Source organism: Takifugu flavidus, chromosome 8 (genome assembly GCF_003711565.1).
Source record: "Takifugu flavidus isolate HTHZ2018 chromosome 8, ASM371156v2, whole genome shotgun sequence".
Taxonomy (NCBI): domain Eukaryota; kingdom Metazoa; phylum Chordata; class Actinopteri; order Tetraodontiformes; family Tetraodontidae; genus Takifugu; species Takifugu flavidus.
In genome coordinates this window covers 6,280,032-6,307,660 of record NC_079527.1, presented here as the reverse complement: position 1 = coordinate 6,307,660, position 27,629 = coordinate 6,280,032, and the positions used below count along the sequence as shown (strand labels likewise).

Here is a 27,629-nt window from a genome sequence, read left to right as displayed (position 1 = left end):
TGAAATATGCTGTCATGCCTTCTTTTCTTTTACTTGGGTGATTGATGGAGATTGTTTGTGCGCTCACATGCAGTCAGACAGAAGGTGTGTGACAGTTGCTTCCATGATAACACTCTTACGGTGCGGGGACATTTAACAGGGGGCAGTTGGTCTTCCTCTAAGACAGGGGGTTAATTTTAGATCCTTGCTGCTGCGGGGGGGGTCGGCACGTGGTGGGTGCAACCCAAGACGATAACGGTATTTTAGGCTGCGTAGAGTGACTGCACAAGCCTGCAGAAGCAGTTCACTTTGTCTTGGCGCACACTGTGGCCCCTTCACTCACTTCCTGCTTGAGCTGTTTAGGAGCTGGCAAATAAAGAGGGAGGTCAGATCAGTGGATCCGCCGTCTTCTCCCTCCAGCTCGCCCACTGAGGGATTCAACGCTTGCCTGCGACTCTGGCTTCAGATGACCTCATCGCTCTTTAAAAGTTGTTTTCTTGGCTTAGCGAGGTGTTAAATGTCAAAAAGTAACTACATCTATTGGACTCCGCACTCTTTAGTATGCTTTGGAACATCTGCTGCCTGGGTTCATAGCAGTCTATCCCTACCAATGAAAGGCCGATCATCTCTTTCCCAGTTCATGTGCGTGTTAGCACTGTTGCTGTTAGCCTTGCTCTTCAAATAAACTGACAAAGGGGAATTAAATAGTTTATCAGCCCAAATAGAAACCTGAGGTGCTTTATAACAGAAACACAGGGAGAAATAACACCAAACAGGTTTTTATTCGCCACTCTAACAGCAACAGCAGCGACGCAAAGAAGCTGTTGTTTCCGTGAGGTCCCACTCAGCCCCTCCTGCCAGGTTGAGCGATCATCTGCTCCACAACTGTCCGTCTCTCATCACGCCGGCCGCCTGTCCAGCTGGTGCCTGCTGGTCTGCAGCAGCAGATTGGTTCAACACCTCCCTGGCAGCAGGTGGGCCCGCTTGTCAGGTACAATAATGCCCCCCGCTGCGCTCGGGCAGGCTCTCGGAGCAATGAGGGAAAACGGCGTGTCCCAGGAGAGGCGCCGTCTCCATGCACGTGCATGCCAACAATGACAAACTGCATACAGGCTCCAGTTTGAAAGGGTGGGCAGCACTGACATATGTAGAGGATTGGCACAGCAGGCGGGGTGGGCACAGCGAGTGAGGTGGGGGGAGGGGGGGGGGCGCCAGAGAGCAGATGTTTGTCATTACGTCTCGTGCTGGAGGAAAGAAAGGATGCAAATGAAGATAAACGCTCTCTGTGGGATCGCGCTTGTAACTGATGGGGAGGTGGGCCGAGTGTAATTACAAGTTCAAGCAGGCTGTCCTCAAAATGGATTTTTAAAGGCAAATATAATAACAGGAGACTGGCGGCAGGAGAAAAAATGAACAGCTGATGGGCTGCCATCACATTTCTATTAAACATTTCATTAAGATGCCCAGCTGGGATAGAGCAGCACCACCAGTGACCCCAATTATGAGTTAGCAGTGGATGGAACCAGATGGATGGATGGTTGATGGGTTTACCTGATACGAGAAGATCTGCCTTGTAAAAGGGCAGAAAAATCTGTCTGTGGGCCCAATTTAGCTGCAAAATGTGTCTGATTGTCTTTTTATTAGTTAGCCTTTGAATTCACCGGCAGGATGCTCTCAGACATATTTGAAGTAAGTGGTTTCATAAGTCACCAATGTCCCGTCCACAACACGCAGGTTACAACATGTCCAATTTCCCTGCTCCATCCGTTGCCAGGCCAACCGAGAAATTCACCCGTGGTGCCAAGTCGGGCAAAAACAATAATGGAATAAAAACAAAAAAAAAGGGAAACAGGCGGCTGACGAAAGCACCCCAGATGTGCGCTGAGTGTTTTGTTTCATTTGCCGTACATTAACAACCTGCAGCCAAATTGCTCATTTCGGCTACATTAAGGCCATTAACGTGCTCTTCGGTTGCTTTTGAAAACTGGAACGTTCTCCGCAGCGACAACAAGACCAGGTTTAGCACTGGAAGGATTTTAAAACTGATGAGGACGGGCTCAGTCAGGGTGGGAAGCGTCCACCTGGGTCCTCGTGTGACCTTTCATCAATGCTTGGAGGGAAGGAAGGAAGCGGGGTGGATGTTTGATCAATACTCCGGGATCTCACTCGGACACACGAGTCATGGACAGGAAATCACTCGGATTGTCTGTGTGATCAGAACTTGTAGCTTTTCTCTCCTTGACAAACCTGTTGGGAGAACTCCCACTGGGATTAAAAGCAAACATCCACATTTTTTTAAAAGGAAGGAAAAGCAAAGCTTCTTTTTAATTAACCACCCTTTAAAAATCTCTGCAGCTCGTCTGTGTATTCAAGCTGCTCGCACTCGTTATTGACGCGTCGAGTCGTTCGCTCGTCCTGGATCGATAAACGTTCCACTTTGAGACGCTCTTCATACCCTTGTAATTTATAATTTTGCAGGCCCTTAACCCACTCAGCAGTCTTAATTTGTACAGTGTGGTTTATTTTTGGAAGGAAAGAGCCTTTAGTCTGCTCGTAGCTGCGCACTATGGAAATGACACTTGAAGAAGTTTTCAAACTGGAAGTCCCCTTGAAGAAAAACCTGTGCCGAGGTTTTACAGCCGCTGCTTTTAGAAGTCGTTTGCTGTCTGAGCTACAACAGACGGACATGGTGCAGCACACTGTGCGGCACTTCAGCTCTCCAGTCGCCACGGGCTCCGTCTCCTCTTCTTCCTCCTCCAGACGAGGTTCAGAGGAGGCTGAGAGCGAGAGCGAGAAAGCTTCTGTCTCTCTCGATCTGAAAGACGAGCAACTGATTGGATGCCATCAGGTCACAGATACTGTAAGTGGAAGATTTCTCTCCATCAGCCACTTCTTTGTGACAAGTGAGCTGCAATTGGGAGTTTGTCCTCCGACCGCGCGCCCTCCCACAGGTCTTTTGTACAGCAGCTTGTCGTGTAGTACTCGTCCTTTGTACCTCTATTTAAGCCTCACCTTGTTTTCTTTTACCTAACAACAACCTGGGGACAGTGTAGGGGCGAGCTTGTTGATAGTAACGATGGTGACCCTGTCTGTGACTCTGAGGAGTCACGTCATCATTAGAGATGTGGTGACTGTCCAGAAACCCCGACCCTGACCCCCCGGGGGCGTTTTAGATACTTTTGAGCAAAATAGTTGCTTTTGGTGTTTGTGGTCAATCTGAGACACATCCTCCACTTGTGTTTTCTTGCTCTGTGTTATTGGTAATTAAGATGACTTGTATATATTTATGATGTTTCTCTGTCACTGAAGTCACAAAATGATGACCCTTACTTTTTAATTACTATTCAAACCCTGGGGTGGAGGGATGAATAGAGATCGAAGGATGATGGATAGATGGATCACAGAAGGTCCCTGATGGGCCTTCCTTTGCTAACACCCACATTCACAATGCTAGAAGCAAAGGTTTAGCATCTATTACTTTTAAAAATCAAAATGTTTCAGGCACAGACTTTTGGAGAGCGACGCCTAAACCTTACCCAGCTGAGGGCAAACTACATGCAGCCTTTAAGTATCAGAGATGTAGCTCAATATGATGCTGAATATGCATATTTCCTGCTGGGTTTCGGAGGTGGGGGGTGGTTACTGCCACAGAACGAGGCCGCTAACAGTCGGATGTGACCGCGGCGGCGTGCCACTTTTCTGCTTTGCGAGGGGCACTAAGGAGAAAACAGGCAACAATCCCATTAAATGAAAACACCTACATCCACCTTTTCATCTGGATCCACGCTGGACCACTGCAGTTTCTTCTTCAATCCATTCACCTTTGATGTTCCATGTTGCTTTTGCATAATCCTGCCTCATAAATACCAAACAAGACCCTTTAGAGAACCAAGCAACCAATAAACATGACTTGTGGTGAAGATCCGTGTAAGGAGACGTGAAGAAGCAGTATTTAAACTTGATATGTCAGAAGAATCTTGAGATTGATTCTCTGTTTTTGGCATCTGCGGCTATAAGCAGCTTATATTACATCGCAAATCCTTTAGATCGTTCAACAACAACTCAGCATTTGTTCCGTAATCCACCCTTCATGCTGACTTTATCTGGAAGCTCCAACAAAATTCACTGATGGATCGCCAAAAACATCCACCTTATTATGTCTTATAAATCGGCAGCCTGGAACGTGATCACTGCGTTCCAGATGGAGATGGATCAGCGGAAACAGAACCTGAGGAGACACAGGCTCTGTCGCCTCGTGGACATTTGATACCGGTCAAGAATATCAGGCCAGCCTGCACATTGTCCGTCTCCATCCGCCGAATCGACTTTCATCCTCCAAGGCTGCTGCTGCGCCCAGACGCCACATCGCCACGTCGCATCGTTGGCTCTCTGAGGGCTGCCGCCCTGCTAATGGGCTGAATGTAGTTTTTTAAAGAACAAACTGTCTAGGGGTGTGTTTGTGTCTCTCTCTGGACTGTCTTCCATTGTCGTTGACCGCACAACTCGGACCAAACAGGTCAATCGTTTCATGTTTCAACCAAAAGCCTGAAAAAAATGTGATATCAAAGGTGCATCGATGAACTCTATGTGAGGCAATCATCCGTTAGCATGCAGCTAACCCAACTAGCCTGTCAATGTTTTGCTTCTCAATGGGGGGGAGGGGGTACTAGCCCAAGTAAAAAAACCCAAAACTGTTCCGCTTCCATCGGGAATGTGAGGATTTATTTTCCACACTCGGTTCTAAGTGCATTTGTCTGATCCGCCGACACATCGTCACTATTCTAAAAAAAGGCAAATGCAAAGCGGCGCTTTTGGGCTGTTGACTGACGTCCCTATGAAAAGTGAGCATTTTTGGAATGAGCCTATTAGAAGTAGCTCCTTATCTTAAACCATGGGTCACCCCTGACACACAGTATGTGGTCATTGTTGGGTTGTTTTGGGCCAAACTCTTGCTGCTCGGGCAGTTAAGTGAGGTTTATACATCTCAAGAATAATAGAAGCAATATTCCAGCTTTGATGACCCATAAAACTTTGTGGATTGGTCTTTTTGGGCTTTTCCAGCTGCTTGCTGGAGTGCTATTGTATCTGAAAATGATGTTACAATTGCTAAAATTTACTTTCCTCTATTGGCTTTATAATAATAAATAAATCAAAAAAAAGTTAATCTCTCACACAAAAAATATGGATGAAACTGACAAAAGAAAACAGCGGAATGATTTGTGTCTTTTTAAATAATGCAGACATAAACTAACGCTGGCACTGCGGTGCTAATCTTTACTGTCTGTCAGGCTGGTCAAGGCTTTGGCTGGCTGGCCCAGATCACAGCTTTAGTTGAGGATTAAAGTCACTTTCGAAGCGCTTGCCTCCGATCCAGCGCGCCGGGGATCACAGCCGCATGATCGCGCTATCAAAGCTCCTCGCCGTAAGAATACTCGGGCCCTTTTGAAGATCTTAACAGCTCAGTGAGATGACGAGCCTTCACGTGCATGCAATAGCGCCCGGCCCTGTTTCCTCGCTATAGGTGCTTCTGATGGCTCCGCCTCTGAGGCGGCTAGGTCCACATAGATGCGTGATAAGAGCAGCTCGCCGAGAGCAGGGAGCGGGAAAACGGTGAATTTTCTCTGCTCATTAGCATTCAGGAGGGAGATGCTGAGATGAGAGGCGCTGATGAGAGGCAAAGCGGAGGGGCCCAGAAATAGATCAAAACACCACTGGAGGCACCATTGGGTGTCAGAAAGGAGGGGACTTTAGACCTGGAAGGATGGGCGCGCTAAACGGAACCATCTGAAGTGGATCGCAGATACGGGTCCATCAAAATGTGGTAGCCGGCTAATGATGGGAAGTATTTAGGAATGCTGATAGCAGTAAGAACTCTTGGCTGTGATTGGAAAAGGAAGAAGATTAGAAAAAGCCCCGAGCTTGTCTCTGCTCTCCTTTCATTCCCTCCATCACATTCCTCTCCCCGTTATCTAGTTTTTGCTTAGCTCCTCTGACCATGATTAGGGGGGAGATAAGAGGCTCATGATTCTTCTATTTTCCACTCCATTAGTTTGACTCATTTCGTGCGGTTGGTCTGTCACCGGGCTCGCCTCCATCGCCGCTCCTCTGTTTCTCAAGGCCTTGCACTCCACAGCCTCTCATGTGAGGAGCCATAGATCTCAGGACTGCGGGTTATTTTTTTGTGTATTTCAATATCGAGGTTGGCGAAGGGTGGGAAGACAGAGTGCTCAGGCGGAGTCCACTACAAAAGGCCATTTAATTTGGAGCAAGTGCACTTCTTCAAATAGACAAGTTTTAAAAAGGAATTTACTCCAAGTGACCAAAATAAGATCATTCTGGTTCCTCTAAAATATGAATTACACTGACCACGCACCAGTCACACAGATTCTATGGGTTTAAACACAATGTTAAGTATATAGAGCGTGGGGGGGGGGCTTGGATTGCATCGAACATGGACAGGCTGCTGGAAGACATGTGGACCGTCCTACTAAACCCACCAGACCACCCTCGTGGTGACACGCCACTAACCGTGTTGTTTAAACTTCTCTCCAACCCGGCGTGCTTTTGTTTGGATTTTTTTGTCCGGCGTCCTTTCATTTCCACTGAATAGTTCCGTGTGTCTCCAGCAGCCGCCACCCACCCCCCCACCCCCCTGCTCACAGATCCAACGCACGCTTGTTTGAATTCGCGCTCTTCTGTAGCGTACCCGTTTTGCTCAGTCATATCGGTGAACGCTGAGGTGGTGCTGTGCCTCAGAAAGTTGTTTGTCCTCTCCTCTGATGTCGGCGCCCCCACACCCGCCGTCCCCTGAGAAATCTTCATTTGTTGGGCCTTTTAATTATTGATGTTCTTAATTCTCGACCAGAGAAAAAGCCCATTTATTTATGCACTGCAGCGCCGAGTCCCTCTCTTGCTCTCACAGCGGCTGCTAAAGTCACAAGCCATTACCAGTTGGCTAATTACATACAGAGACACCTGCCCACACACAGATGGGGGGTTTTATCACATTCCATCTTCCCCACAGTGTGACTGGTAACTTCAGGTCATATCCATTGCTCCTGTGTGAAGGTGCATTCAGAGCATGTCCGAAAATGCTCAAAGGCAGTTGCATGATTCATGTTACCCACCAAACGTGCCACACAAAGATACTTTAGGTGCATAAAAAAACATGTTATCTGCAGTATACATTGTGCTACTCTGCCATGCTAGCGGGCTGGCAGCTAATGCACATGCTGTCTTCTCACGGACCGTGAGAAAGTGTTTAATGTTTATACGAAAATGTACATCTTAATAAGCTGCCTTTTTTGTGTGTATATTTATATGTGAATCAAGTGGCCAATGCCGTTCCAGATGCTACAGGACACACATCGCTACTAATCGGGACCGCGGGCTAACTTGGTATACAGAGGGTGTTTGCACTGTGTGATGAAGAGGATTTTCTGGCTTTACCGCAGTCTGCAGCAGAGGGAGAGGAGGAGAGATGAGGAGAGCGGAAATTGGAACAAAGGAATGTGGAGATAGAAGCCGGGGCAGGGAGACAGGAGGCAGGGGTGCACGGAGAGAAGGAAGGAAGTGAAACAAGCATACATGATGTCATGAATCCATAAAAACTGAAAACGTACGTCTCTTCTTCTTGGGTCACACACCGTTTGAAGACTAGTGGCTGCCATTAATCACATCCTGAGGTCAGCGGCTCACCTATGAAACAGATTCCCTGCAGAGTCAACTTTAAAATGACCATCGATAGAATCTCCTAGAAAATCATTACATTTAATCAAATTAGCCCGTTGAATTAAAATGGGGCTCCCGGGGTAAAAGTCTACAGCCTGCAGGTTTTACAGAAACCCCCCCCCCCCCACATACCAAACATTGGAAAAGATTTACAGATCAAACAAACAGTACTGTCCCCCTGACGCACAGCAGCAGCCCACAGATGCATCATTGTGGGCACCGGCCCTTTGTTTTCTACTGTGATTCATGCATGTTTCTGGTTTTTCTTTGCGTAAATGTGTGTTTTTTTACCGGCAACGATCCAAAACCTGGAGGTCCATAACGCTAAAGTGCACGGAGCAACAACAAAATGGCCGTTTACGCCGCTATGCTATACGTCTCGAAGCACATCCAGCTGTGAAGGATTGTATCAGGAAGAAAGAAAAAAAAAGCTATTAAACGTGCAATGGCCCAGAGGGATGATGGGATACTTGGGGGGGAGGGGGGGTCAGTGGAAGCAGGATTTCTCAACCTTTTTAATTCTAACAGAGTTTTGATTACGCAACATCTCAATCTGCTTTGATATTAGGTGGATTAGAAACAAATGAAATGATCTGTCGTTAAAACCCCAGAATATGTCAACAGTACACTGTTTTTTTGTATTTTATTTAATTTTTTTGTGTGTGGGGAGGGGGGGGGGCTTTATGAGTTTGTAAATCAAGTTGTGTTTCACTAGTAACCAACAGAAACGATATTCACATTCAAATTAGTTTGCCGACTTTATGATCCAAAATAAATGAGATAGATTCAGTCATCACTAACAAAAGAAAGAATAGTGACAAAAACACAAGTGAATCCAGAAAGGGCCAGTGAAGGTAAACATGAGGTATCAAAAGGAAGCAGTTCGATATAAAAGCAGGCGACCATCTTCAATTGAGCGGACAAACCACTGGGATCAAACGTGACCTCTCAAGCATCGGGAAAATAACCGATATCCCCACAAACAGAGTCTGCATTCCAGCGCCCACGGCTGCCCACCGTGTTCTGTTGGCAGGGGTATAAATCTCAGTCAGGGTGCACTGAGCCCCCCCCAGAGGAAAGAGGGATTATTTGTTTCGGTTTGTGAAGGCAACCTTTGGAGGCGGCCGGTGAGCTCATCCTTTCCTCGTGGTTTCAGAGCTCCACGGAGGAGAAGAAACTACTGAGGTATCACAACACCACCTCTGAATTTTCCAGTTTTGGCTGGTGGGATACCAGTAATCCTGTCTTTTTCATGCCGTCCAAGTTGTCTTCAGCAGTCTTTTAAGGAACACGCTCGGTGTCTCTCTCCCACGTTGGCAGGGAGAGCGGTAGCTGGCGATGGCTTCAATCACAGCATCTGCTCGTGCTGGGACACAGTCAACCCAGTAGCAGGCAGCCGCTTGTTCTGCGGATGGATGGGATGGTCCTGTTGGCGTCCCCTATGCCAGGATGGAAAATTCCCACACTCTCCCCAGTTTATACCACAGAATTTAAACGATTTTGGTGCAGATTTGTCTGTCAGGCAGCTCCGAACTGTGATAAATCATAACCCCTGGAAGAGGCAGCGGGGGAGAGGGGGCGCCTGTCCTTCCCCGCTGAAATTCCTGACCCAGCGACAGGGATAAGATTCATCCTGTGAAACAACATATCCTATTATCCGCCTGTTTCCTGAGAGAACTGAAACGTTTCAGTTCTGTCGATTGTCAGCAAACAATATTCAGAGAATGATTTTTTTTTCTTAGACATTGCGTCTGTGGTCTGAAGAGAAGGACTGAGTGGGTGGGAATGTGCTAGCAATGTTGAGATGGAAAGACGAATTAAAGCAAGCGGGAGCTTCGGGTTGCTGCTAATTAACGACCTGCTTCTGTTGCGATGACGGGTTCAAACTAGGAAAACTCATTCTTTTGGTCAACACTGACTGCTGTATTAATCAAGTCTGAGGAGTTTATTCCAGAAATGTGACCGAGTAAGTGCTCTCGATTCCTGTTATCCGGTCTGGTCTGGACAGGGCGACTACTGATATAGCGTACGCTGATGCTGGAGCTGACAGAGCTGCAGAATAGGCTGCTCTCCTTATATACGCCACGTCTGTTGTCTTTTGTCCTTCCCTCACATTTCTGTTTTCCATTTGTTGCACCTGTGCAGATGTAACTTGTGAAATAGATCAGATTAACAGGTATGGAAGCATGAAGATAAGGGAGCATTGCCGAGAACTCTCGGTGCATGTTTCTCATAACAGAACTGCCATTAGGTGATAAAATTGGTGATTATGATCGGATTGTTGCAGTCACCTAAAAGAAACCACTTTCACCCACTTGGCCAATATAACCGGGCAAACAATGATGGGATATTAAGTTGTGTTTTTTCTTCTGTATTTCATTACACGGCTCAATACAATATTGGAAAATACATTAAAGCGCTAATGGTGCTCCGACCTCTGTTGGTATCAGCAGTGTCAGCAGGCATTAAACCACGTACACACATTTCCTTTTATCGGTATTGACACCTTTCAATGGGAAATGGGGCGGGGTCAACAGTATTGACTCAGCCTCATAAGACATTTATGTGCTCTGCATGTGCACATGCATGAGTGGTGGGCGTGTCTTTAGACACGCACACAAAGAAACACACGCTCGCACAGAGATTAACAGAGTAAGCCGCACTGTTCATCTGGGATAAATGCGGTCAGAGAGGGGAACAGCTGAGCAAACAGCCCCGGCAAGAGACAGAGAGGAGAGCGGAGGGGGAGAGAGGGAAGCAGGGATGACAAACTACTCATCCCGGCACAGCGTCAGGGACCGGCTGCCTCGGTGGGTATGCTTGACCCCCGAACCTGGCAAAATGGGCAGAAACACAGGTAAGATTACCCCCCTTTATTGCAGATAGTAATTTTGTTCATGTTAGAAGTGTTAAAAAAAAAAAGTCAGGATCTGCAGCCTCCCAGATGTGCCGGTTAAGTGAGTCGTACTGGAACAAGAGGTATTACCCTGGGACCTCTGTGATCTCGGAGGCCAGATGGTGTGACGCTGATGCTGCACAACCCATGTGAGGTCGGCAGGAAACTGATGTCGCAACAGATGCGTCCGATAATCCCGCACTGTCAGGGGAGAGGAATGTGGGACCGGGGCGGCCGTGGCCGGGTGGTCTTCAGGTGAGGGGTCAGTCAGTCCTCGAGCGGGTTTGCTGGGTCCTGAATGACCAATCAGAAATGAGGAAGAATGATAGCGGCGTTAGCGTCTCCATAATCTGCTCAAACAGAAAGTTAAGAGTTCAGACTGAGTGCAGCTTAGATTCAAAAATACTCTTAAATCAAAAAAGGAAAACCTCTGTAAACACCTCCCGGATCCATTTTGTTGTACGTGCCTTCTCTGAAAGCATCTTCTAACAGGCTTTGGCTGGTAATACGTTGCGACGCACACTGACATTTCTGGGACAGATTCTTTGTCACCGAACATGCCTCAGAAAAACTGCGGCAGAAAAGAGGCGACAGAATATCTGAGCGCGGGGGGAGACGAGCGTTCGCCCCAAAATGGATGCAAACAAACCTGATCTTTGCTTTCTGCTCATTAGCACGTGACAAAGTCTTTGCTTGCTATTACGTGGATCCAGAGGTTGACTTTAAAACTTTTAAACCTGACTGAGGGAGGTGTTTTCACCCCGCATATTGTTTCTAACTTTATTTTCTCTTTTAATCTCGTTTTTTTGTTTGTGCGGGTTTGTTCCTGCTGCAAAGATGAACTCCAGTTTCAGGAGGTCATCGGTACATCTGAGGATTTATTGCTGTGTTGTTTAATTTCATTTCAAAACCGGCCTTGCGGCATCCTAAACCTCTTTATTTCAGTGAGTAAGGTTTTCATTTCACCCTGCAATGCGACTGCTAACTTTTACCTGCTATATCTTGACAGTGAGCAGCTTCTTTCATTCCTTTGCCACCTTTTGCAAAGGACCACAAGGTTTTCTTTACATATTCTATTTTTCATTTAATTGCACCACTTCTACAACCCTGAAAGTCTCTCAGATGCCACATGTGTGTGAGACAGATGGAAAAAGAAGAAGCTCCCCTCGCCCACAGTATTTAAGGTGAACGATGGCTCGTTCCTTAAAATAATGTCACCCATGATGAACCATCAACACTGTTTGCTGGGGTCTGTGCACGACGGTTTCTGGGGTCATTCCAGCTGCTGCTGGTGTCAGACGGACTTTGGGCTGATTCTGCTTTCCGCAGCTTTCACGGCAGATTTATGCTAAAGTCGGACTCACAAACACACTTTAGTTATTTACTTTCTAAATTTAGGTCCAGTGTTGGACGTGTCCTCCTGTCTTCCTGTTTGAGGCGAGGCTACGAAGATCACACCTCCCCAGTTTCTCTCTTCAGGGGGGGTAAAAGAGCCCTTGTGGCATTCGCAGCCTTCTGAGGGGAGGTGTTCCTGAAGGCATCGGGTCAGCGGGACTCCTGTGTGTGGAGAGTTGCAGCTCCACTGCGCATTAATCCCACTGCTGAGTGTTCCGAGCTCTGCTTTAGCTCTGAGACTGCTGGAAGAGAAACAAATCTGCATGGACAAACACACAACACAAGCGCACACACACTTATTTTGATGCTGGGACATCTTAAACCCCTCAGATGCAGAGTGACTCTTCTCTCATACATCTTTGGTGGCTTTTACGCATAATCTCAAGGACCTGTTTTAATCCGTGGACGTCTGAGAGGTTTGGCTGTAAACCCCTGCGAAGCACGCGGATCTGTGTGTATTTGATCCTCCCGCATTTGGCAGCCTCGAGGATGCAGCTTGTCTTGACGGGCCTCACACATGCTTCATGCATTATTTAGTTAATGGCGGGGGCAGAAGGTGTCCTGCTGGACAAAGGTTACCTTCACATCTCTGGTGAGAACTGGTCTTCTGTGGCCAGTGATGGAGCCAGTTTTAGGCACCATCCATCCATCCATCCATCCATCCATCCATGCGCTGCTTCTGGCTTCACCCAAACACAAACCTTTCAATATTGTGGGTTTTAAAAAAAAAATTATATCGCTCTCATCCATAACAGAGAGGGACTCTACACAGTTGTAGGTGGTAGTTATGAGGCCAGGGTCAGGGTCAGGGTCAGGGTCAGGGTCAGGGCTTCAACAGCTCACCAAGCATGAGATACTTACAGTAAAAGCCCTGCATGTAATGTACCATCGCACTTTATTTTGAAATGCAGCCACTTTCATTAAATCGTGAATTGGCCGACATTTTTCTACTGTACACGCTGATTGGGGCTTATTCAGGTCATCTAATTAAAGTTCCTTTGCTTCCAGGGCAGCTTATCCAATTATACTGGCGCATAAAAACATTTCTCTCTCATTTTCATAGATTCATTTGTGGCAAAACACAGCAAATATTGGTCCAGCCACACACCAGCTGACGGCCCAACGCCGAATGTAACGAGGCTAATGGCCGTCATTAGCTCGCTGGCTCAGATGGCGTTTGGACACGGATGTTCACGGTGACAGATTCTGATGTATTGTGGAGCGAATGTCTGAAGCAAACCGGAGCGCCGTCGAGGGCTCTCTGGCGCAAATGGAGATTGTTAATTAGTCAAATAGATGGAGCTTGTATCCTCCGGAGTGCTGCTTTTGTGTGCTGCCCTTTGCTGTGCGCAGAGCCGCTGTAATGCTTCTGTCAGTGTGGATGTCTGACTGTGCGCTTGTGTGTTCGTACGTGTGTTTGTGTGTGTTTGTATACATGCATCACTCTTGGGGTCTAACTAATGAGGCACTCATTTGTTTAACATAATCATCCACTAGTTTATACCAGCCGCTTCCCCTGGCACACGGACAGGCCCTGTTATAAAAAGGGTATGTCTGAATCCCATTAGCGCAGCACTGGCCGCCCCCGCCCCGCTGAAAGGAACCCTCAATACCCAGCTGCCGATGAGCAGCCAAGCATTAATGATGCCATTCACTGGAGAGGCACCGTTCACGACTCTTCTGCGTCCCCATGCCAACCTCTGCCCAAATAAGGGAGGAAACAAATGCTTTTGACATCCACCCGGGGTAAAAAGTGGGTGTGGTTTCACCTGTGTTTTAACCAGGACAAAAGTTAGTCGTGTGTTCGGACTCCCTGGAATTCTGGATGGGCCGGTGTGTTGCTCGCTCTTCCCTTCATGCACCACGTGGCGAGGGCGAAGCGGCAACCTTCTTCATTCCATCTAAACAAGATTCACTTTAATAATGGAGGAAAAGGAAGGCAGCTAGAAGAAGTGGGCAGATGTTGACCTCACCAGAGGTTTAGTGCAGTTGAAATGCAATTTAATGTATCAACCCATTCTGCAAATGTTGCTGAAAGGGGAGCTCATGACGATGATGATTTGTTCTTCATCAGGTGCCTGCGTTTAAATGCACAGCGTAATCGAGCTATGCTCAGAATTGGACTTTGGCGTCTTGGTGGCGTCTCCTTGTCCCGTTGTACAAACAACAAAGAAATTTGACTAACCGACTGAGCATGTCCTCCTCCTCACCACTAGGTGGCGATATGTATCTTTCCAGCAGGTTAACGCGACGCCCTTTCGTTCGATCTAATAGGTCATATCATAAAAAACCGGAGCTACATTTTGAACAACAGAAAGATGGAACATCCTGCAGCTTTGTCTTCCACCTCGTGCGTAACGTACGCTTCACTCTCCCCCGTGGTCACGGTGCCACCGGCTTCTTGACCGTTTGTGTTCTGGGGTCACACGCCGTGTACTCCAAGTCGTGTTACTCCAAGTCAACATACTGACTGTTGCAGTTGTTTTATTCCCTGAACAGTAACCTATAGCAACCACATGCCACTGACACGTACAGCATTGCGAATCATTCCGATGAGTTGGGAGCGATGCAGAATGATCCCTAAACTTCCCTCAGCATCGAGTCACGCGTGCATGATATAAGCAGCCTGGAGACAGTTCAGTCATTTAATGCGGCCGCTCGTGTGTTCCTGAATTCTGCTGCTGCTGCGACATTTGGAAGAGCTTAAAAATAGACGGGCTCTGGGTTTTTTTTCCTTCTCCTTTTCTGGTCTGCAGAAGCATGAAAAACACACTTTAAACTCTAAAGTTCTTTTGATGTGGTGTGATGTGAGGAGTTTCAAAAAAAAAGTTGAACAGCGAAATGAAAAATACCCTGCCGCCGCCTCTGCGGGGTAACACACAGATCTGCCGGGGTTGGAGAAAGAAAGCATCTGAAATTGGGAGGAGAAGCTGCTCGCTTCCGGAATCGAAGATGTGCCTCGTTGGGGAGACGGTGTGTTATGGAATGCATTAGGCTTTTGACCTCTGAGGAGGGGATTTATCTGCTCAAGGATCTCAGGTTGTTTTTTGATGGCGTTGCAGGGATCATCTTATCCTTCATCCTTAAGTGGACCTTAAGTTGTGGACCTTAAGCTGTTGCCTGAGTGAACACCCCCCCCCCCCAACACACACACACGCACACACAAATGACGTCTGAAATGCAGTTTGTCAAACGTCTGTCCATCACTCAAGTCAGAGTCTGGTGCACACACAGGAAGGAGGGTCCATTATGTAAACAGATGAGTCGGGGGGCTTTATTTCCTTTCTAACTGGAATAATTATTAATGCAGGGGGCTAAAGGGCCAGCTGAGTCCTGCGATTAACCTCATGCCCTCTCCTCTGGGAGCCAAACTGCCCTGTGGTGGAGAGGGCTGAATCAATGGCGCCCGACTGGAGCCCCAGCTGTGGCCCCTCAACACATCAGCGGTGTCCTTTCTGATATCCGCCAAGATAGAGGGAGTGTATCATTTAAGCTAGATTAGCTTTACATTCCGCATGAGACTGAGGATGGAGTCAGTGCAGCCTGACAACGATACATAAAGTGTTATTTGTAAATTCATAACCGAGCAGTGCATTTAACTGGACCGGTTTATGATCAAAGGATGCAGCAGTAGTGCAAAGTGGAGCAAAGATGACTTTTTCCCTGCCAGCAAAGCTAATTAAATAGCTAAATAAATACCCACTAGCTCATACCTGAAGGTGAATTTCCTTGGCTCATTAAAAATAGCAAATCTGTCTTTTATGCTCCCATCTGCGAGGGGAACGGGACTATTTGGACTTGGTCCGTGGAGGTGAAGGCGGCCATTTAATCTGCTTATGAATGAAGCTGTTTGTTGTCAGCGCTGAAACAGGACTTGTGATAATGTTCATTTGATAAATTATTGCTAAAACACTGCTAAGTGAGAGGCCTTCCTTGGCAACAGCCTCCCACTAGCATGTTGCTACTGCAGCTAACCTGCCTGCGCCGACAACCTCTACACAACGAAACGCACGTCAATGTAAAGTAAACAAACAATTTCCATCCAGCAAATCAGAGTTCTGCAAACACCACGGGGTAGCAGGATTAAAAGTTTGTTTATTCATCGGAGGTAAATTTGGTGCACAAATCATTTGCCTGAATCAATTTGCTGCCTTCGAAAATGAAAAACAAGCGGGTGGAATAATGCTACAAATGACTATTTGATTAGCAGGATGTGATGTCTCCGAGAAGAACAAATTGTTCACATCGCAGCACATCAAATATGTGTTTTTTTTTATAGCGCTCCGAGTGGAAGCAAATCAGTTCTTCTACTCTGGATCAGTGGAACTAGGCAGAGTAAGCCTGGCTGATGGAAAAGGGTTTTTCTGTGATGTGGGAAATAATCGACCTGTTCTCTAACCTTACACTCAATTGCAGCGTTTTGCGGAACAATGTTGTCAGAAATGTTCATGTTTGCATGCCTGATCACAGCTAGGATGGAGGTGTGAGTATTACCTGCAGTTTTGCTCCTTTTTAATGTCAGTTTGGAGCTGCTGGAAGACATTTTCTGATTCTTTGCAGCATTTCCTAAGCTACGGAACATGCATCGTGGCATGCATTTGTCAGAACATCCCTCGAGTGACGCTATATGGAGGTCAAATGTGGCGGTGCCTGAATGGTCCGTCCCAAATTCCAACCCCTCAAAGCGAAAAGGTTCCACAGGCTTGTGTCAGACGCACAGATGAAGGGACGGAGTTCAATTTCTAGGCGATTTCTTTCTGTGAAAGCCCCAAATCAGAAACAGACCCAGGTGTGACATCTTATCATCCACACCTGGAGGGTGAAGGCAGCGAGGCTTGTGGAGGTGAGGACAGCAGACGTGTGTCAGGACACGGGCAGATCACCAGAGAGATCACCAAACAGGATTATCAGACCCTTTAAAGGAGCATTTCTTGCATCTGCTTCACAACACTTTTGGAAGGAGGTCCATTTTGTTAATAGGAACCAGTTTGTTCACTCCTTTTTTTCGCTTTAATTGCCCTTTTAGCAGCTAAAGTCAGAATAATCATAGAACTTGTCAAATCATTTTGTCCCTGATTTGTTCTCCCTGTGTGAACGTGTCAGCTGACCGCAGCAAAAGGAGGAACTGCACACCGAGCAGGTCAGCTTGACGTCCGACATCCAGGACGGATCTGTCACCGTCTGCTCCATTCATGGTTGGCATGGCAACGGCGGGGGGATTCTGCTGAGACTTTTCAGTTGGCTTTTTGGAGCTAATTTGAAAGAGGGGAAGCCATTAATCTCAAATTTGCACGGTTAGTGAAACAAACAGCGCGAATCGGCCAAATCGATAAAACTGCTGTGAGCTGGAGACGTTTGGACAGACGTCAGAAGTGACATTTAAATGGGGCAAAGTCCTGCAGAGTTACAGCATTTAATAAACCAAACTCTCAGAGTCTGAATTAACAACTTTGCTGCAGCAAAAACAAACCAATAAGTTTGGAGAATAAACACACTCATTCTTAATTTCTTTTGAGATGGATTCCAAAAAGTATTGCATTTAATTAGTTCTGAGCCAGTAAAATGAAACTTTGTTGATAAAAGGTCCATTTGAATCTCTCTGATGGAGCTGCTGCCCTGACCCTGAAGACTGAGCCTCCTTTATTTGCATTTTCATTTTGTTTATTGATGTCCCCTAATCGTCATCGCTGGCATGTTTTGAGTCAAAAATAGGAGCTGGGTCAGTCATCCTCAGCACGCTGGGGTAATTTCAAAAGTAAAAATGTGCAATAAATGTAGCGACAGAAAAAAAAGGTGCACCTTTAATTAAAACAGCCAGGATTGACTCAGATATGAGCTCTGAATCCAGAGATTGTGTGGAGACAGACAGAGACGCGCTCAAAGGGAAGATATAAAGAGTGGCTGAAGCAAAGATGACGAGGTAACACTGAGCATGACAGGCTAGAGGGAGGATGGGGGGGGCTGAAGGTCTGCTGCAGAGCGATTAATGAGGACAGGTCAGACAAAGACACTCTGGTGGTTTCACTGTTGCCGTCATCGTGCTGCAGGGCAAAAAGACTCATCTCTGCCCCTGTAGCATCACAAAGGAGAGAGGTGAGATGCTGGACATGGACGCGTGGATGTGGAAGATAGATGGACTCCAGGAGGGCTGTGGGGGGGCGAGAAAAGCAATGGAAGCCTAGAAGTAAAAGTGGGTGGTGCTGAAAGGTTGTTTTGGACCCGCTAGGTCTGTACGTGCAACTTGGGGTGCAGTAATATTGTTTATTTGTTTTAATGCCCCACCACAGTGTCAGAGATGTTCTGAGATTTAACTGGGATCTTCATGCTAATGAGAAACAGTTTTGCTTATTTGGGACTTGTTTGGGCCAAAGATTCTCTGACTTTGTGGCAGATTTTTTTTTAATCCAATTAAAGGAAAAAGTAGTTTAAAAAGTTTGTTTTTTTAAGGCTTTTTCCCCCTTGATGGACACGTCACGACGGACAGTTGAGGCCCTCTCATGGTTTCCTTTCTTGTTTTAAAGATGTGAACAAAATGATCCCATAAGTTAACAGTTGTGAGCATTTTTTTTAAATATTATTTGAACGCCACGATAAACGGTGATGGCGAGCACACACCAGAAAATAACTTTAACTGAGTGGGGAAAATATGTGCCGGGGGAGGAAGTCGTTAATGTTAACACAACCTGTAACATTAGCCCCCCCAACCTCCTGAGGACTTTCTATGACTCTGTGCTGGGATCAGCCATCTTCTACGGGATTGTCTGCTGGTCCAGTAGCATCACGGACAGGGACAGGAAGAGGATGGACAGACTGGTAAGGAGGGCCAGCTCTGTCCTGGGATGTCCCCTGGACTCAGTGGAGGTGGTGGGAAACGGAAGGATGATGGCTAAGCTGTCATCCATGTTGAACAACACGTCCCACCCCCTACAGGACACCCTGACAGCACTGGGCAGCTCCTTCAGTGAGCGGCTGCTCCACCCTCGCTGTGTGAAGGAGAGGTATCGCAGATCTTTCCTGCCGGCTGCTGTCAGACTGCACAATAAACATAACACCCGCTAGCACAATCTGAATATTATATATTCTGATATGTATATTGTATTCACCCTCTGTACTATGCACAGGTATACAGAGGCCAAGTATCCATTTACCTAGATTATTATAAATATATATCCTCTTGTATATTCCAAATCCTGTTCTATTTGATTTTATCTTATTTTTCTCTGAGTGCTCTTGCTGCTGTTGTTGCACTGTAAATTTCCCCGTGTGGGACAATAAAGGATCTGAATCTGAATCTGAATCTGAATCTGTAGAAAACAAGCAACACAATGTAACATGTCAGTAGGATGAGCGAGTAATTACATCGTCCATAACGAGCGCAAAACCGAATAAAAAGGGCTGGTCTGAGTTTCCCTGAATGCCACCACGTCTGTGTTGGGTCCCACACAGGATGCATGTAGTGAATGTAGCTTCACTGCTTGTATAAACAAGAAGTCGTAGAGGTCAGATCAGCCTCTGACCTCTGTGCGTGGCTGCAATTGAGTCATGTAGGAAACCGCGGTCAGGGTCAAAAGCTCGTCTGTGTAGTAAAACAAGCTGCAGTGGCCCCCAGCCTTAGTGCCTGTGTTTACCCAAAACACAACTGGCTGTTGGCGGCAGGCAGACAGGAAAGCCAACATGCAGAGGCTCTCTGTTGTAACCACGGTGACAGTGTGCTGGCAGGGCGCTTTGCTGCAATCCTCTCCGCAAACAGCACAAGGGTTCAGGAAATGCTCCGGAGGTCCCGAGCTGACAACTGTTCCCTCCAGTTGTCTTAAATCAGACATGAACTCTTGCAGAGGAGCGATGGTGTTGTGATCTTTGGAGTCTCTGATGGCTGCGTGCTGACTGACTCAGATGTGCCCACCAGGGGGACGTGTGGATTTTCCTCTTTGACTCCACACCAGGAGTCTGATACTGCAGCTCTGCAGCGGAGGTGCTAATGAAGCTAACAGCAAATGTTGCCAGCTCTAGAAAGATGTGGGGTATTTTTGACTCCTGTGCACACAATAGCTGTCATGTTTCATTTTGAATGCCTCTCCACGCCTCTGTTCTTGGCGTACCTGAACTGCAGGAGAAGTTGAGTTATTCAGAGGATTTGAGGGAAGACTCGTCTGTACCTCGAGGAGGGCCTGAGGACCCACCAGCGGCGTCAGCCAACTTTGGTCGCTGTCTTGTTGGTACCCAACACAGAAAGTGAGACTTTTTCTACAGTCCAGCTAATTGAGGAAGGCCCCAGGCTGTCTACCACACTGGTGTCTTTAATGTTTAACAACTAAAGGAGAAAGACACTAATGTTTCCCTCATCCTATCCTTCCTCTGAATCTTGCTGTGAAATGGCATGCATTCACTGAATGTATATCAAGGCCTTGATCCGGCGCGATCTCCCACCCGACCTGTCTCTCAGGAACTTGTTAGCCGCCGACCTGCAGTGACCCAGACGCCCTCTGTGACCCGAACGCTGGAAATGTGGAAACTGAACTTGTACCAAATTTTTCCTGGAATGGTTGAGCGGAACAACCCGCGTAGACAAAAGCAATTATAAGTAACAGTCTTCCTCATGCAGCAATGAGCCATTTTGAAGCTTGTTCTTGTCAGCATGCACGCCGACCCCCCCCACCCCCTCCCCCCCCCACCCACGGTGGCGCAGGTTCTGTATAAACATGCCTGAAAGAGTGCATCTGCCACAGCGGCGAGCACAGCGTGTGTGTGTGTGGATTGATCCGTCATGCACATAAATGCTGCCGACTCTCTGATGTTGAGTGGCACCGACTGCAGCCTGCCGCCCCCTGCTGAGTCCTCCGCCGGCTCAACACCCACCTCCCCCAGATCCCGTCTCTCCCTTTTCCCGTTAGCCATTTGATAAAGTGCTAGAGCACACCTGAATGGCTGCCACCTCGGTGTCACCGCCGCAGCCGGATGCTCCGGCAGGTGATTGAGAAGGTTTGCTGGGCTTTATGGACCATCGCAGGAGCACCTGGGGATCCCGGCGTGCTCAGGGACAAATTCATAAAGTTATTGCAGAGATTAGTTTTGTGTGTTGGGGGGAGGGTTGAGTGTGTTTACATCAAGTGTTGCTAATATCCGTGTAAGACTGCCACATTCTGGCCATTGATGGGGTCTGACTGCGCAGACGTGTGAGGAACTTTTGCTTTATTTCACTTTTCTGACCTAATGGCTTCATCGCTCTCTAACACCAATATTGCACGTCGCAACAGAAGCGTACGGGTCGCTGTACTGTCGTATTACGGGTCGAGTTTGGCTCATCGGGGGCAGAATTATTAACGCATCAGTTTAATACGGTCGCCATTTCTCACAACTCGCTTTGTCAGTTCATTTCAGTCACAGTCAACAAAAACTGAAGTAGGAATTTTTGCTAATCATCAGTCATTTTTATGTCAGCACTACACTGTTGAAAAGGCTCATCGGGTCTGTCCAGAGACGCCATCGGTGCCTCTCACCTTCCAGATGTGCGAGTGACTGTTGTGATCACGGTTTTAACAATCAGGATGCAGGATTTTACCAGGTCAGGGACTGAAGGACTGAATTATGGAGCAGGTCCCTCAGATGGGCGGAACAATATTTTAGTGACATTTGAGAGAGTCGTGCAGCCTTTTTCATGTCAGAACACATCTTTGATCTGCTAAAACTGGCAAAAAGTCCCGGGACTCACTCAGAATACTAATGGAACATTAAGTTATTTACTCCAACATGAAGCAATGTAAACTTTGGCCCATTTTCAGGTTGTTGAAGTGAAGGCAGCCACATCAGAGCTGATCGGGCCGCCTTCACTCATCAGCAGGTAATCATACATTCATCATAAATATATGCGTCTGATGCAATCAGGAGAAGAAGCATCTCCATGGTTGCACTACACACACCAAAACACACTCCTGCTGTGACTGACATGCTTCGCTCACCTCCATCTGTGCAGGGACGGCTGGATGTTGAAATCAAGCCTGGAGGGAGCAAAAGGAGACAAATTTAATTATGCTGCCGTGATGTGTTGACATCATAAAGTTGATGGAGTTGCCCTGTTATTGTTAAAGGCTAACAGAGAATAAAGCCAGCAAATAAAATGTTAAACAGTGAGCCAGGGTGACAAAAACCCGCACTGAAAGATCAAACTCTGGTCCAGATGTAACGTGATCTAACGTAAAGATTTCCGATGGTGCCTCCAAAACCAACATGGCTCTGAGGCCAGTTCACGCCTTCCTGGGGGGGCGAGGCCAGCGGTCAGGCTGCTTCTGGTCTGTTCCAGAACCCCCCAGTGTGAGAGCAAATGCAGCAAAGTCATTGATATGGCGTCACATTATCTGGTGGAGAGGCAGAAACGGCGCCGACTGGCTTGATTGGACCCCCAGTTCACACTGGTCTCTGGTCCAATAAAAAACAGAGACCAGGGAGACAGAAGAATGTTTGAATTTCCACTGAAAAGTCCTTGATTTAATCCATTTATGTTATTTTCGCTCAAACATTTGAGGTCGAAGAATTCACATCTGACTGTAGCTAAAAGTGGGAGGAGCCTCAACCGACTTTCTGTCCCAGATCCAGAATCACCATCACAAATGAAAAGAAAATGTTTTTATGACTGTCAGCTGACTGCAAATAGCCCCTTCCCACCATATTACCCCCCCCCCCGCCAAAAAAAAAAACCTCGTTGTTAAGCTTTTATATCTATATGACTCAGTAAGTTGCTTTTCCTGTAGACGTGGCTGAAAAATGAATGGTGATTATTAGTATAAGACATGATCGTTACAGAACGTGTAATTAGCCAGCCTTTGTTCGGGTCTCCTTCATATGGTCCGATGTTGTTGTTCTGCTTGGATGGCTGTTAACTGTCAACAGCAGCTATTGACTCCTCATTATGAACGATACAGCCGAGTGTTGCAGGTTGATAAAAAGGCTGAAGTGTGGGTGTGTGTGTGTGTGTGGGTGTGTGTGTGTGTGTGTGTGTGTGTGTGTGTGTGTGTGTGTGTGTGTGTGTGTGTGTGCGAGGGAGAAGTCACGGCGGCCTGGAAACCTTGGAACTGTGCAGGCAGATAGAGGGAGCGAGGGAGGACAAGAGATGAGCAGACGGCGAGAGAGGCAGAGACACAGTAGAAGGTCGGGAAGGTTGAGCGGCGGAATGATGGAAGAGAGCGAGGAGATGAGTGTGAGAGTGGATGGTGGAGGTGAAGAAGAGAGCCTCTCCTCAGAAGGTAGCAGCAGCTGAGGGGGGAAATATTGAGCCGCAGCAGCAGAGGAGCTCTCGCAGCCGGAGCTAATCTATTTCCTCAACACATCACATCCATCCTCCGATAAAGGAGCATCTCCCTCTGCCGGGATGTTTATGATCCATTTAACATAAATATGGCCTCTCTTCCTTCTGCAGACATGACTTCTGTGACTCCCACGGGCCCTTTTCTTCCGCTCTGCACTGATTCGTCTTGATTATTGAGCTGGCAACTCAATCATCTGTGCTTTATATTTACTCCTTATTCCGTCTCACATCTGCTCACTTCTGATCTGTCTCCTCCTCGCTTCCATCCTTCCGCCCAGCCCGCTCGACGGCGAACCCTCCGCCGGCCTTCCGTGCGTGTCAGCCGTTCCATCACGTTAAAGCGGCGGCTGACGTGGGGCCGCGGTCTGTGGCGTTGGGGCGTGAATGATGGCGGTTGGGGGGGCTTCAAGGACAGACGCGCTCAGAAGATCGAATCTCTGTGAGATGATGCGGCAAAAAACGTTTTATTTTCCCCCAGACAAACGTAGCTCCGACTTTATTTAGAAATCATCTTACCGTACTTTTGGTTGTTTGCTTTTTCCCTCTAATTATTTCTGATCCCCCAAAGCTTCGAAGCTTTCCTCAGTGAATTCTTTTAAGTAGAAGATTTACCAGTTTTGACTGACAGGCGGAGCCGTTTGTTATGATTTTCATAAAATGTGTTGGAGCTTCGTCCTCTGAGGGGAAAAATATATTGCTCTACATTTATATTCCTGTAAATCCATCCATCCACCCACCCATCCATCCACCCATCCATCCATCCATCCATCCATCCATCCATCCATCCATCCATCCATCCATCCATCCACCCACCCATCCATCCATCCATCCATCCATCCATCCATCCACCCACCCATCCATCCACCCACCCACCCACCCACCATCCATCCATCCATCCATCCATCCATCCATCCATCCTTCCTAAACATCAGGGTCATGGGTCACCCTGGACCAGTCACTCACTCCAATGGGGCTGATGTGCATGCGTTTGGCCTGGGGACGTCCCACAGGATCCACTAGTTCAACACACACATGAGCCCCAAACAAAGTCCATTTGATGTGTTTGTGAAAATAAAAGGATTTAAAAGACGATCATTTTCTTCTGCACTAGCGGGGGGATAATGAAGAGGATTCATTCCTATTTCTCTTCCCTTTCCATCATTCCACCTGGTTGTTCTAATCTCTTCACGGTGTTATTGCTCCCCACGTTGTCTTTGAGTAATTCTTCTGACCTGCTGCATTTTTCTCATGTGCAGATTTTTAAATCTCGTGATTTAAAAGGAGCTAGAACAATTTCGAGGTCGCTGGTTAATATTGGCTTTCACAACAGAACATTAAGATTCCGTTCTCTAATTCAACCACCATCACTAAAGAGAAGTATTTTACATAGATTCTGACAGTATAATAAAACCTTTTTTTCTCTTGTTGTTGAATTATTTATGAGACTGAAATGCAAACGAGCTCACTAATTTTAATGCAGTGGATCAAAATGACTTTATTACTCAATCTACTTTGCAGTTTCCAGACGTAGGAGGAGACAAATCTGGAGTCGAGGGAAGCAGCCGTGCAGAGGAAATGCATTTGTCATCACTGAAGCCGTCAGTCAGTCAAAGCTGCAGCGGTTAGCGTGAGGAGAATTCAGAGAGTTGGTTATGGATTTATGCAGTGGTCACACTGGGAGGAAGCGTACAAACTGGAACTGGAAACACACGTCACACTGGAAGGCCTGGAGCCGTACGTGCTGTGCTCCCCGGAACCTATAGATGCGTTTTCTACTTTAGCGTACCTGATAGAAATGACTCTAATGCATATTCCGTGATAAAGATGTTGGAAGCCTGTACCTCCTCTGCTTTGCACTCACAGGGGGTCTCATGTTGTGCATAAATAAATAGAAATAACCTCCACTGAATGGCAGTTAGCTGTTAGCGAGCGTTATAATATATTGATGATGGAGGTAGAAAACTGCAGGCGTCAGCAGATGCAGATGTAACAGGTGTACTGACGTAAGCAGTCTCAGCTGTCCATCTATTAAAGTGCTCTCAGTTCAGGGACAAATGTGCCATTTAAGTGACCGTTCTGGGGCTGTTCTGAAGCAGGAGCGCTCGCCAGGCGTCTCCTGTCTGTCACCGCTCTGGGCAAATGCTCCATTTTTCACTGGTGCGTGCAGAGATGATGAGTTCGCCCCTCCGATGGCCACAGCCAAAATGACAATCCCTGGCTAACAATAGCCCGCTTCTCTTCCCCGGTGTGGTCTGCCAGACAGCAGCTCATTTCCTCCCACGTCCTCCTTACATCAACTAATAACGTCCCCCTAGCCTTCGCGCTGCCTCTGAATGATCTGCCGACAGTATTCATCAGGTTTTCATTACGGTATGAACTGACTGAAGTCGTCTTCAGGTCCGCTGGAGGAATCCGCGGGCGGCTGAACATTCATCAGCGGCAGCAAAGACCCGCACCTCTGCTCCATTAGTTCCATTTGTCTTTGGATTATTTCCTGAGAACCTTGAATCGGGGTCTTGGAGCAGGTGATGGAAGGTAGGAGCGGTCTTTATCTCCAGCCTCCAAACTGAAGAACGTCAGCGCAATTAGAGGCGGGCGGCAGGAACGGGGGGGAGACGGAGCGTATCTGCTGTTTGCAGGCCGAGCCGGGGAGCGAGGGCGGCGCGCTGAAGGTTCCAGCAACGGCGCCGATTCATTCCTTAATCACCTTCGCTGCTCATTAAGGCCGTCTTTTGTTCCAGCCGACGTCTTTCCCCGAGCTGCGCCTGCAGATAAAATATGGCAGGCTTAAACGAGAGCGGAGCACTGGGAGGCCCATTAAAAAACGATGGAGAAAGAGCCGGGAATGAAAAAGGGAAATGAAAGATGATGTCGAGGGGGCCGGGGTCAGTCGGCAAGGAGGAGATGAGAGCTCGCGCGGGAAAGGTGAGGACAGGAGAGGGAGAGGCTGAGGAAAAGCTGCGCAGCCATGAAGGCCAGCAGGCGTCCCTGCTGGACACACGGCCGTCGCACCAATGGACGCGCTTTACTTTAATCTATAGCGTTCTGTCTCTGAACTTGAACTCTGGACTGTTGAGGAGCTTTTATGGAATTACTCCACTTCTTAATAGAGTGAGGAGTCCGTTTCCTCTAATGTGAATGCACCATTACTTCTATAAAATAACTTATTCTTCTGCCTGGTTAATGGAGTTCACTGGGAGTAATCCACAATGAGTGGCTGGACCTGTCCAAAGAGCAGGGTGGTTCTGTGAGCGTGGTCCTATCACCAGACTGCAAAGCAAAGCTAATCGCCACGAGGGAACAGCAATAATAACCCAGACCTATTTTCTGAGGCAACATCAAAGCAGCACTAGAAACATTTCCCTCAGCTTAAAAGATTATCTTTTGATTGGGTGCTAAATATTTGGTGTTCCCTGAAGCAAAAGTCCATGTTTGTTTGTGGGTTTTTTTTTTGGGGGGGGGGGGGGGGAGAGAAATGTGCATCAAAGTTTGCAGAATCAACAAAAATCTCCTCCAGACTCAGTCAGACTGAGACTCCGCTGCCTCGGTTTGACAGAAAACTTCAGCTTTAGAGACGCCCCCCCCTCCCTCAGGATTGTCTGCTTCACCTCATAAACAATGTGAGGCTTTTGTCCACAGCAGCAGAGTCCAACAGTCAAGTCCTACTGCACGGGTGGTAAATGTTAGCATCAGTCCTTGGGACACATTTGACCTCTGACCTCCACGTGGGGGTTTGATGTTCCACACTGAAACTCTGTAATGTATCTCTTGTGAAGATATAGACTAGAAGGCGTTGTCTTTTTTCTCCTCTGCACTAAATCATTGTGTCCTTCATCACAGCAGCACTTCCAGGGCAGCTGGTTAAATCTCCTGTTATTGGTAACTGAGGACAGTTTAACTTTGGGCAAAACAACATCAGTTCTCATCACCAGTGATTCTGCTATTGTGCCGTTTCACTGCTCTTCTTAGAAAAACTGATAAAAATGGGATGGGGGGGGATTTACAGCCCCCTGACTTACAACCCATAAAGGGAACTTTGGTTACAGAAGACAGCGACGCCTTTTATTTGCTGTGTTATTTACAGCTTTAATTTTCTGGGACTGAAATTTTGCAAAACAAATTGAAAATGATTGCATTTCTGTTCTGATTTGTTATCAAATTCCACAGTTTCTACAGTCTTTTTGGCAACAAGAGGGGAGAAAAAAAAGGAATTCTACCCAAACATTTGGGTTAGATATGATTCCTGCTCTCATGTGAGGACAGAAGAGAGGAAAGATCAAGGTGTGTCCAACTGGTGAATATGAATATTAATGTGTGGTTCCACTGTCT

At 47.2% G+C, this 27,629-nt stretch overlaps 1 protein-coding gene across 4 annotated transcripts in view; it reads left to right on the top strand.

Annotated features, from left to right (window-relative positions):
* Nucleotides 1–27,629, top strand: part of LOC130529682 (kazrin-like) — a 101,054-nt gene that overhangs the window by 36,843 nt on the left and 36,582 nt on the right. The window contains exon 1 of one of the 4 annotated variants that reach the window (XM_057040146.1): nt 10,408–10,567. The exons of the other annotated variants lie outside the window; for them this stretch is intronic. Coding sequence (XP_056896126.1) covers nt 10,474–10,567 — 94 coding nt within the window. The 5' untranslated portion in view covers nt 10,408–10,473. Of the gene's footprint in view, nt 1–10,407; nt 10,568–27,629 lie in introns of those variants that run through there. 4 annotated transcript variants of the gene reach the window in all.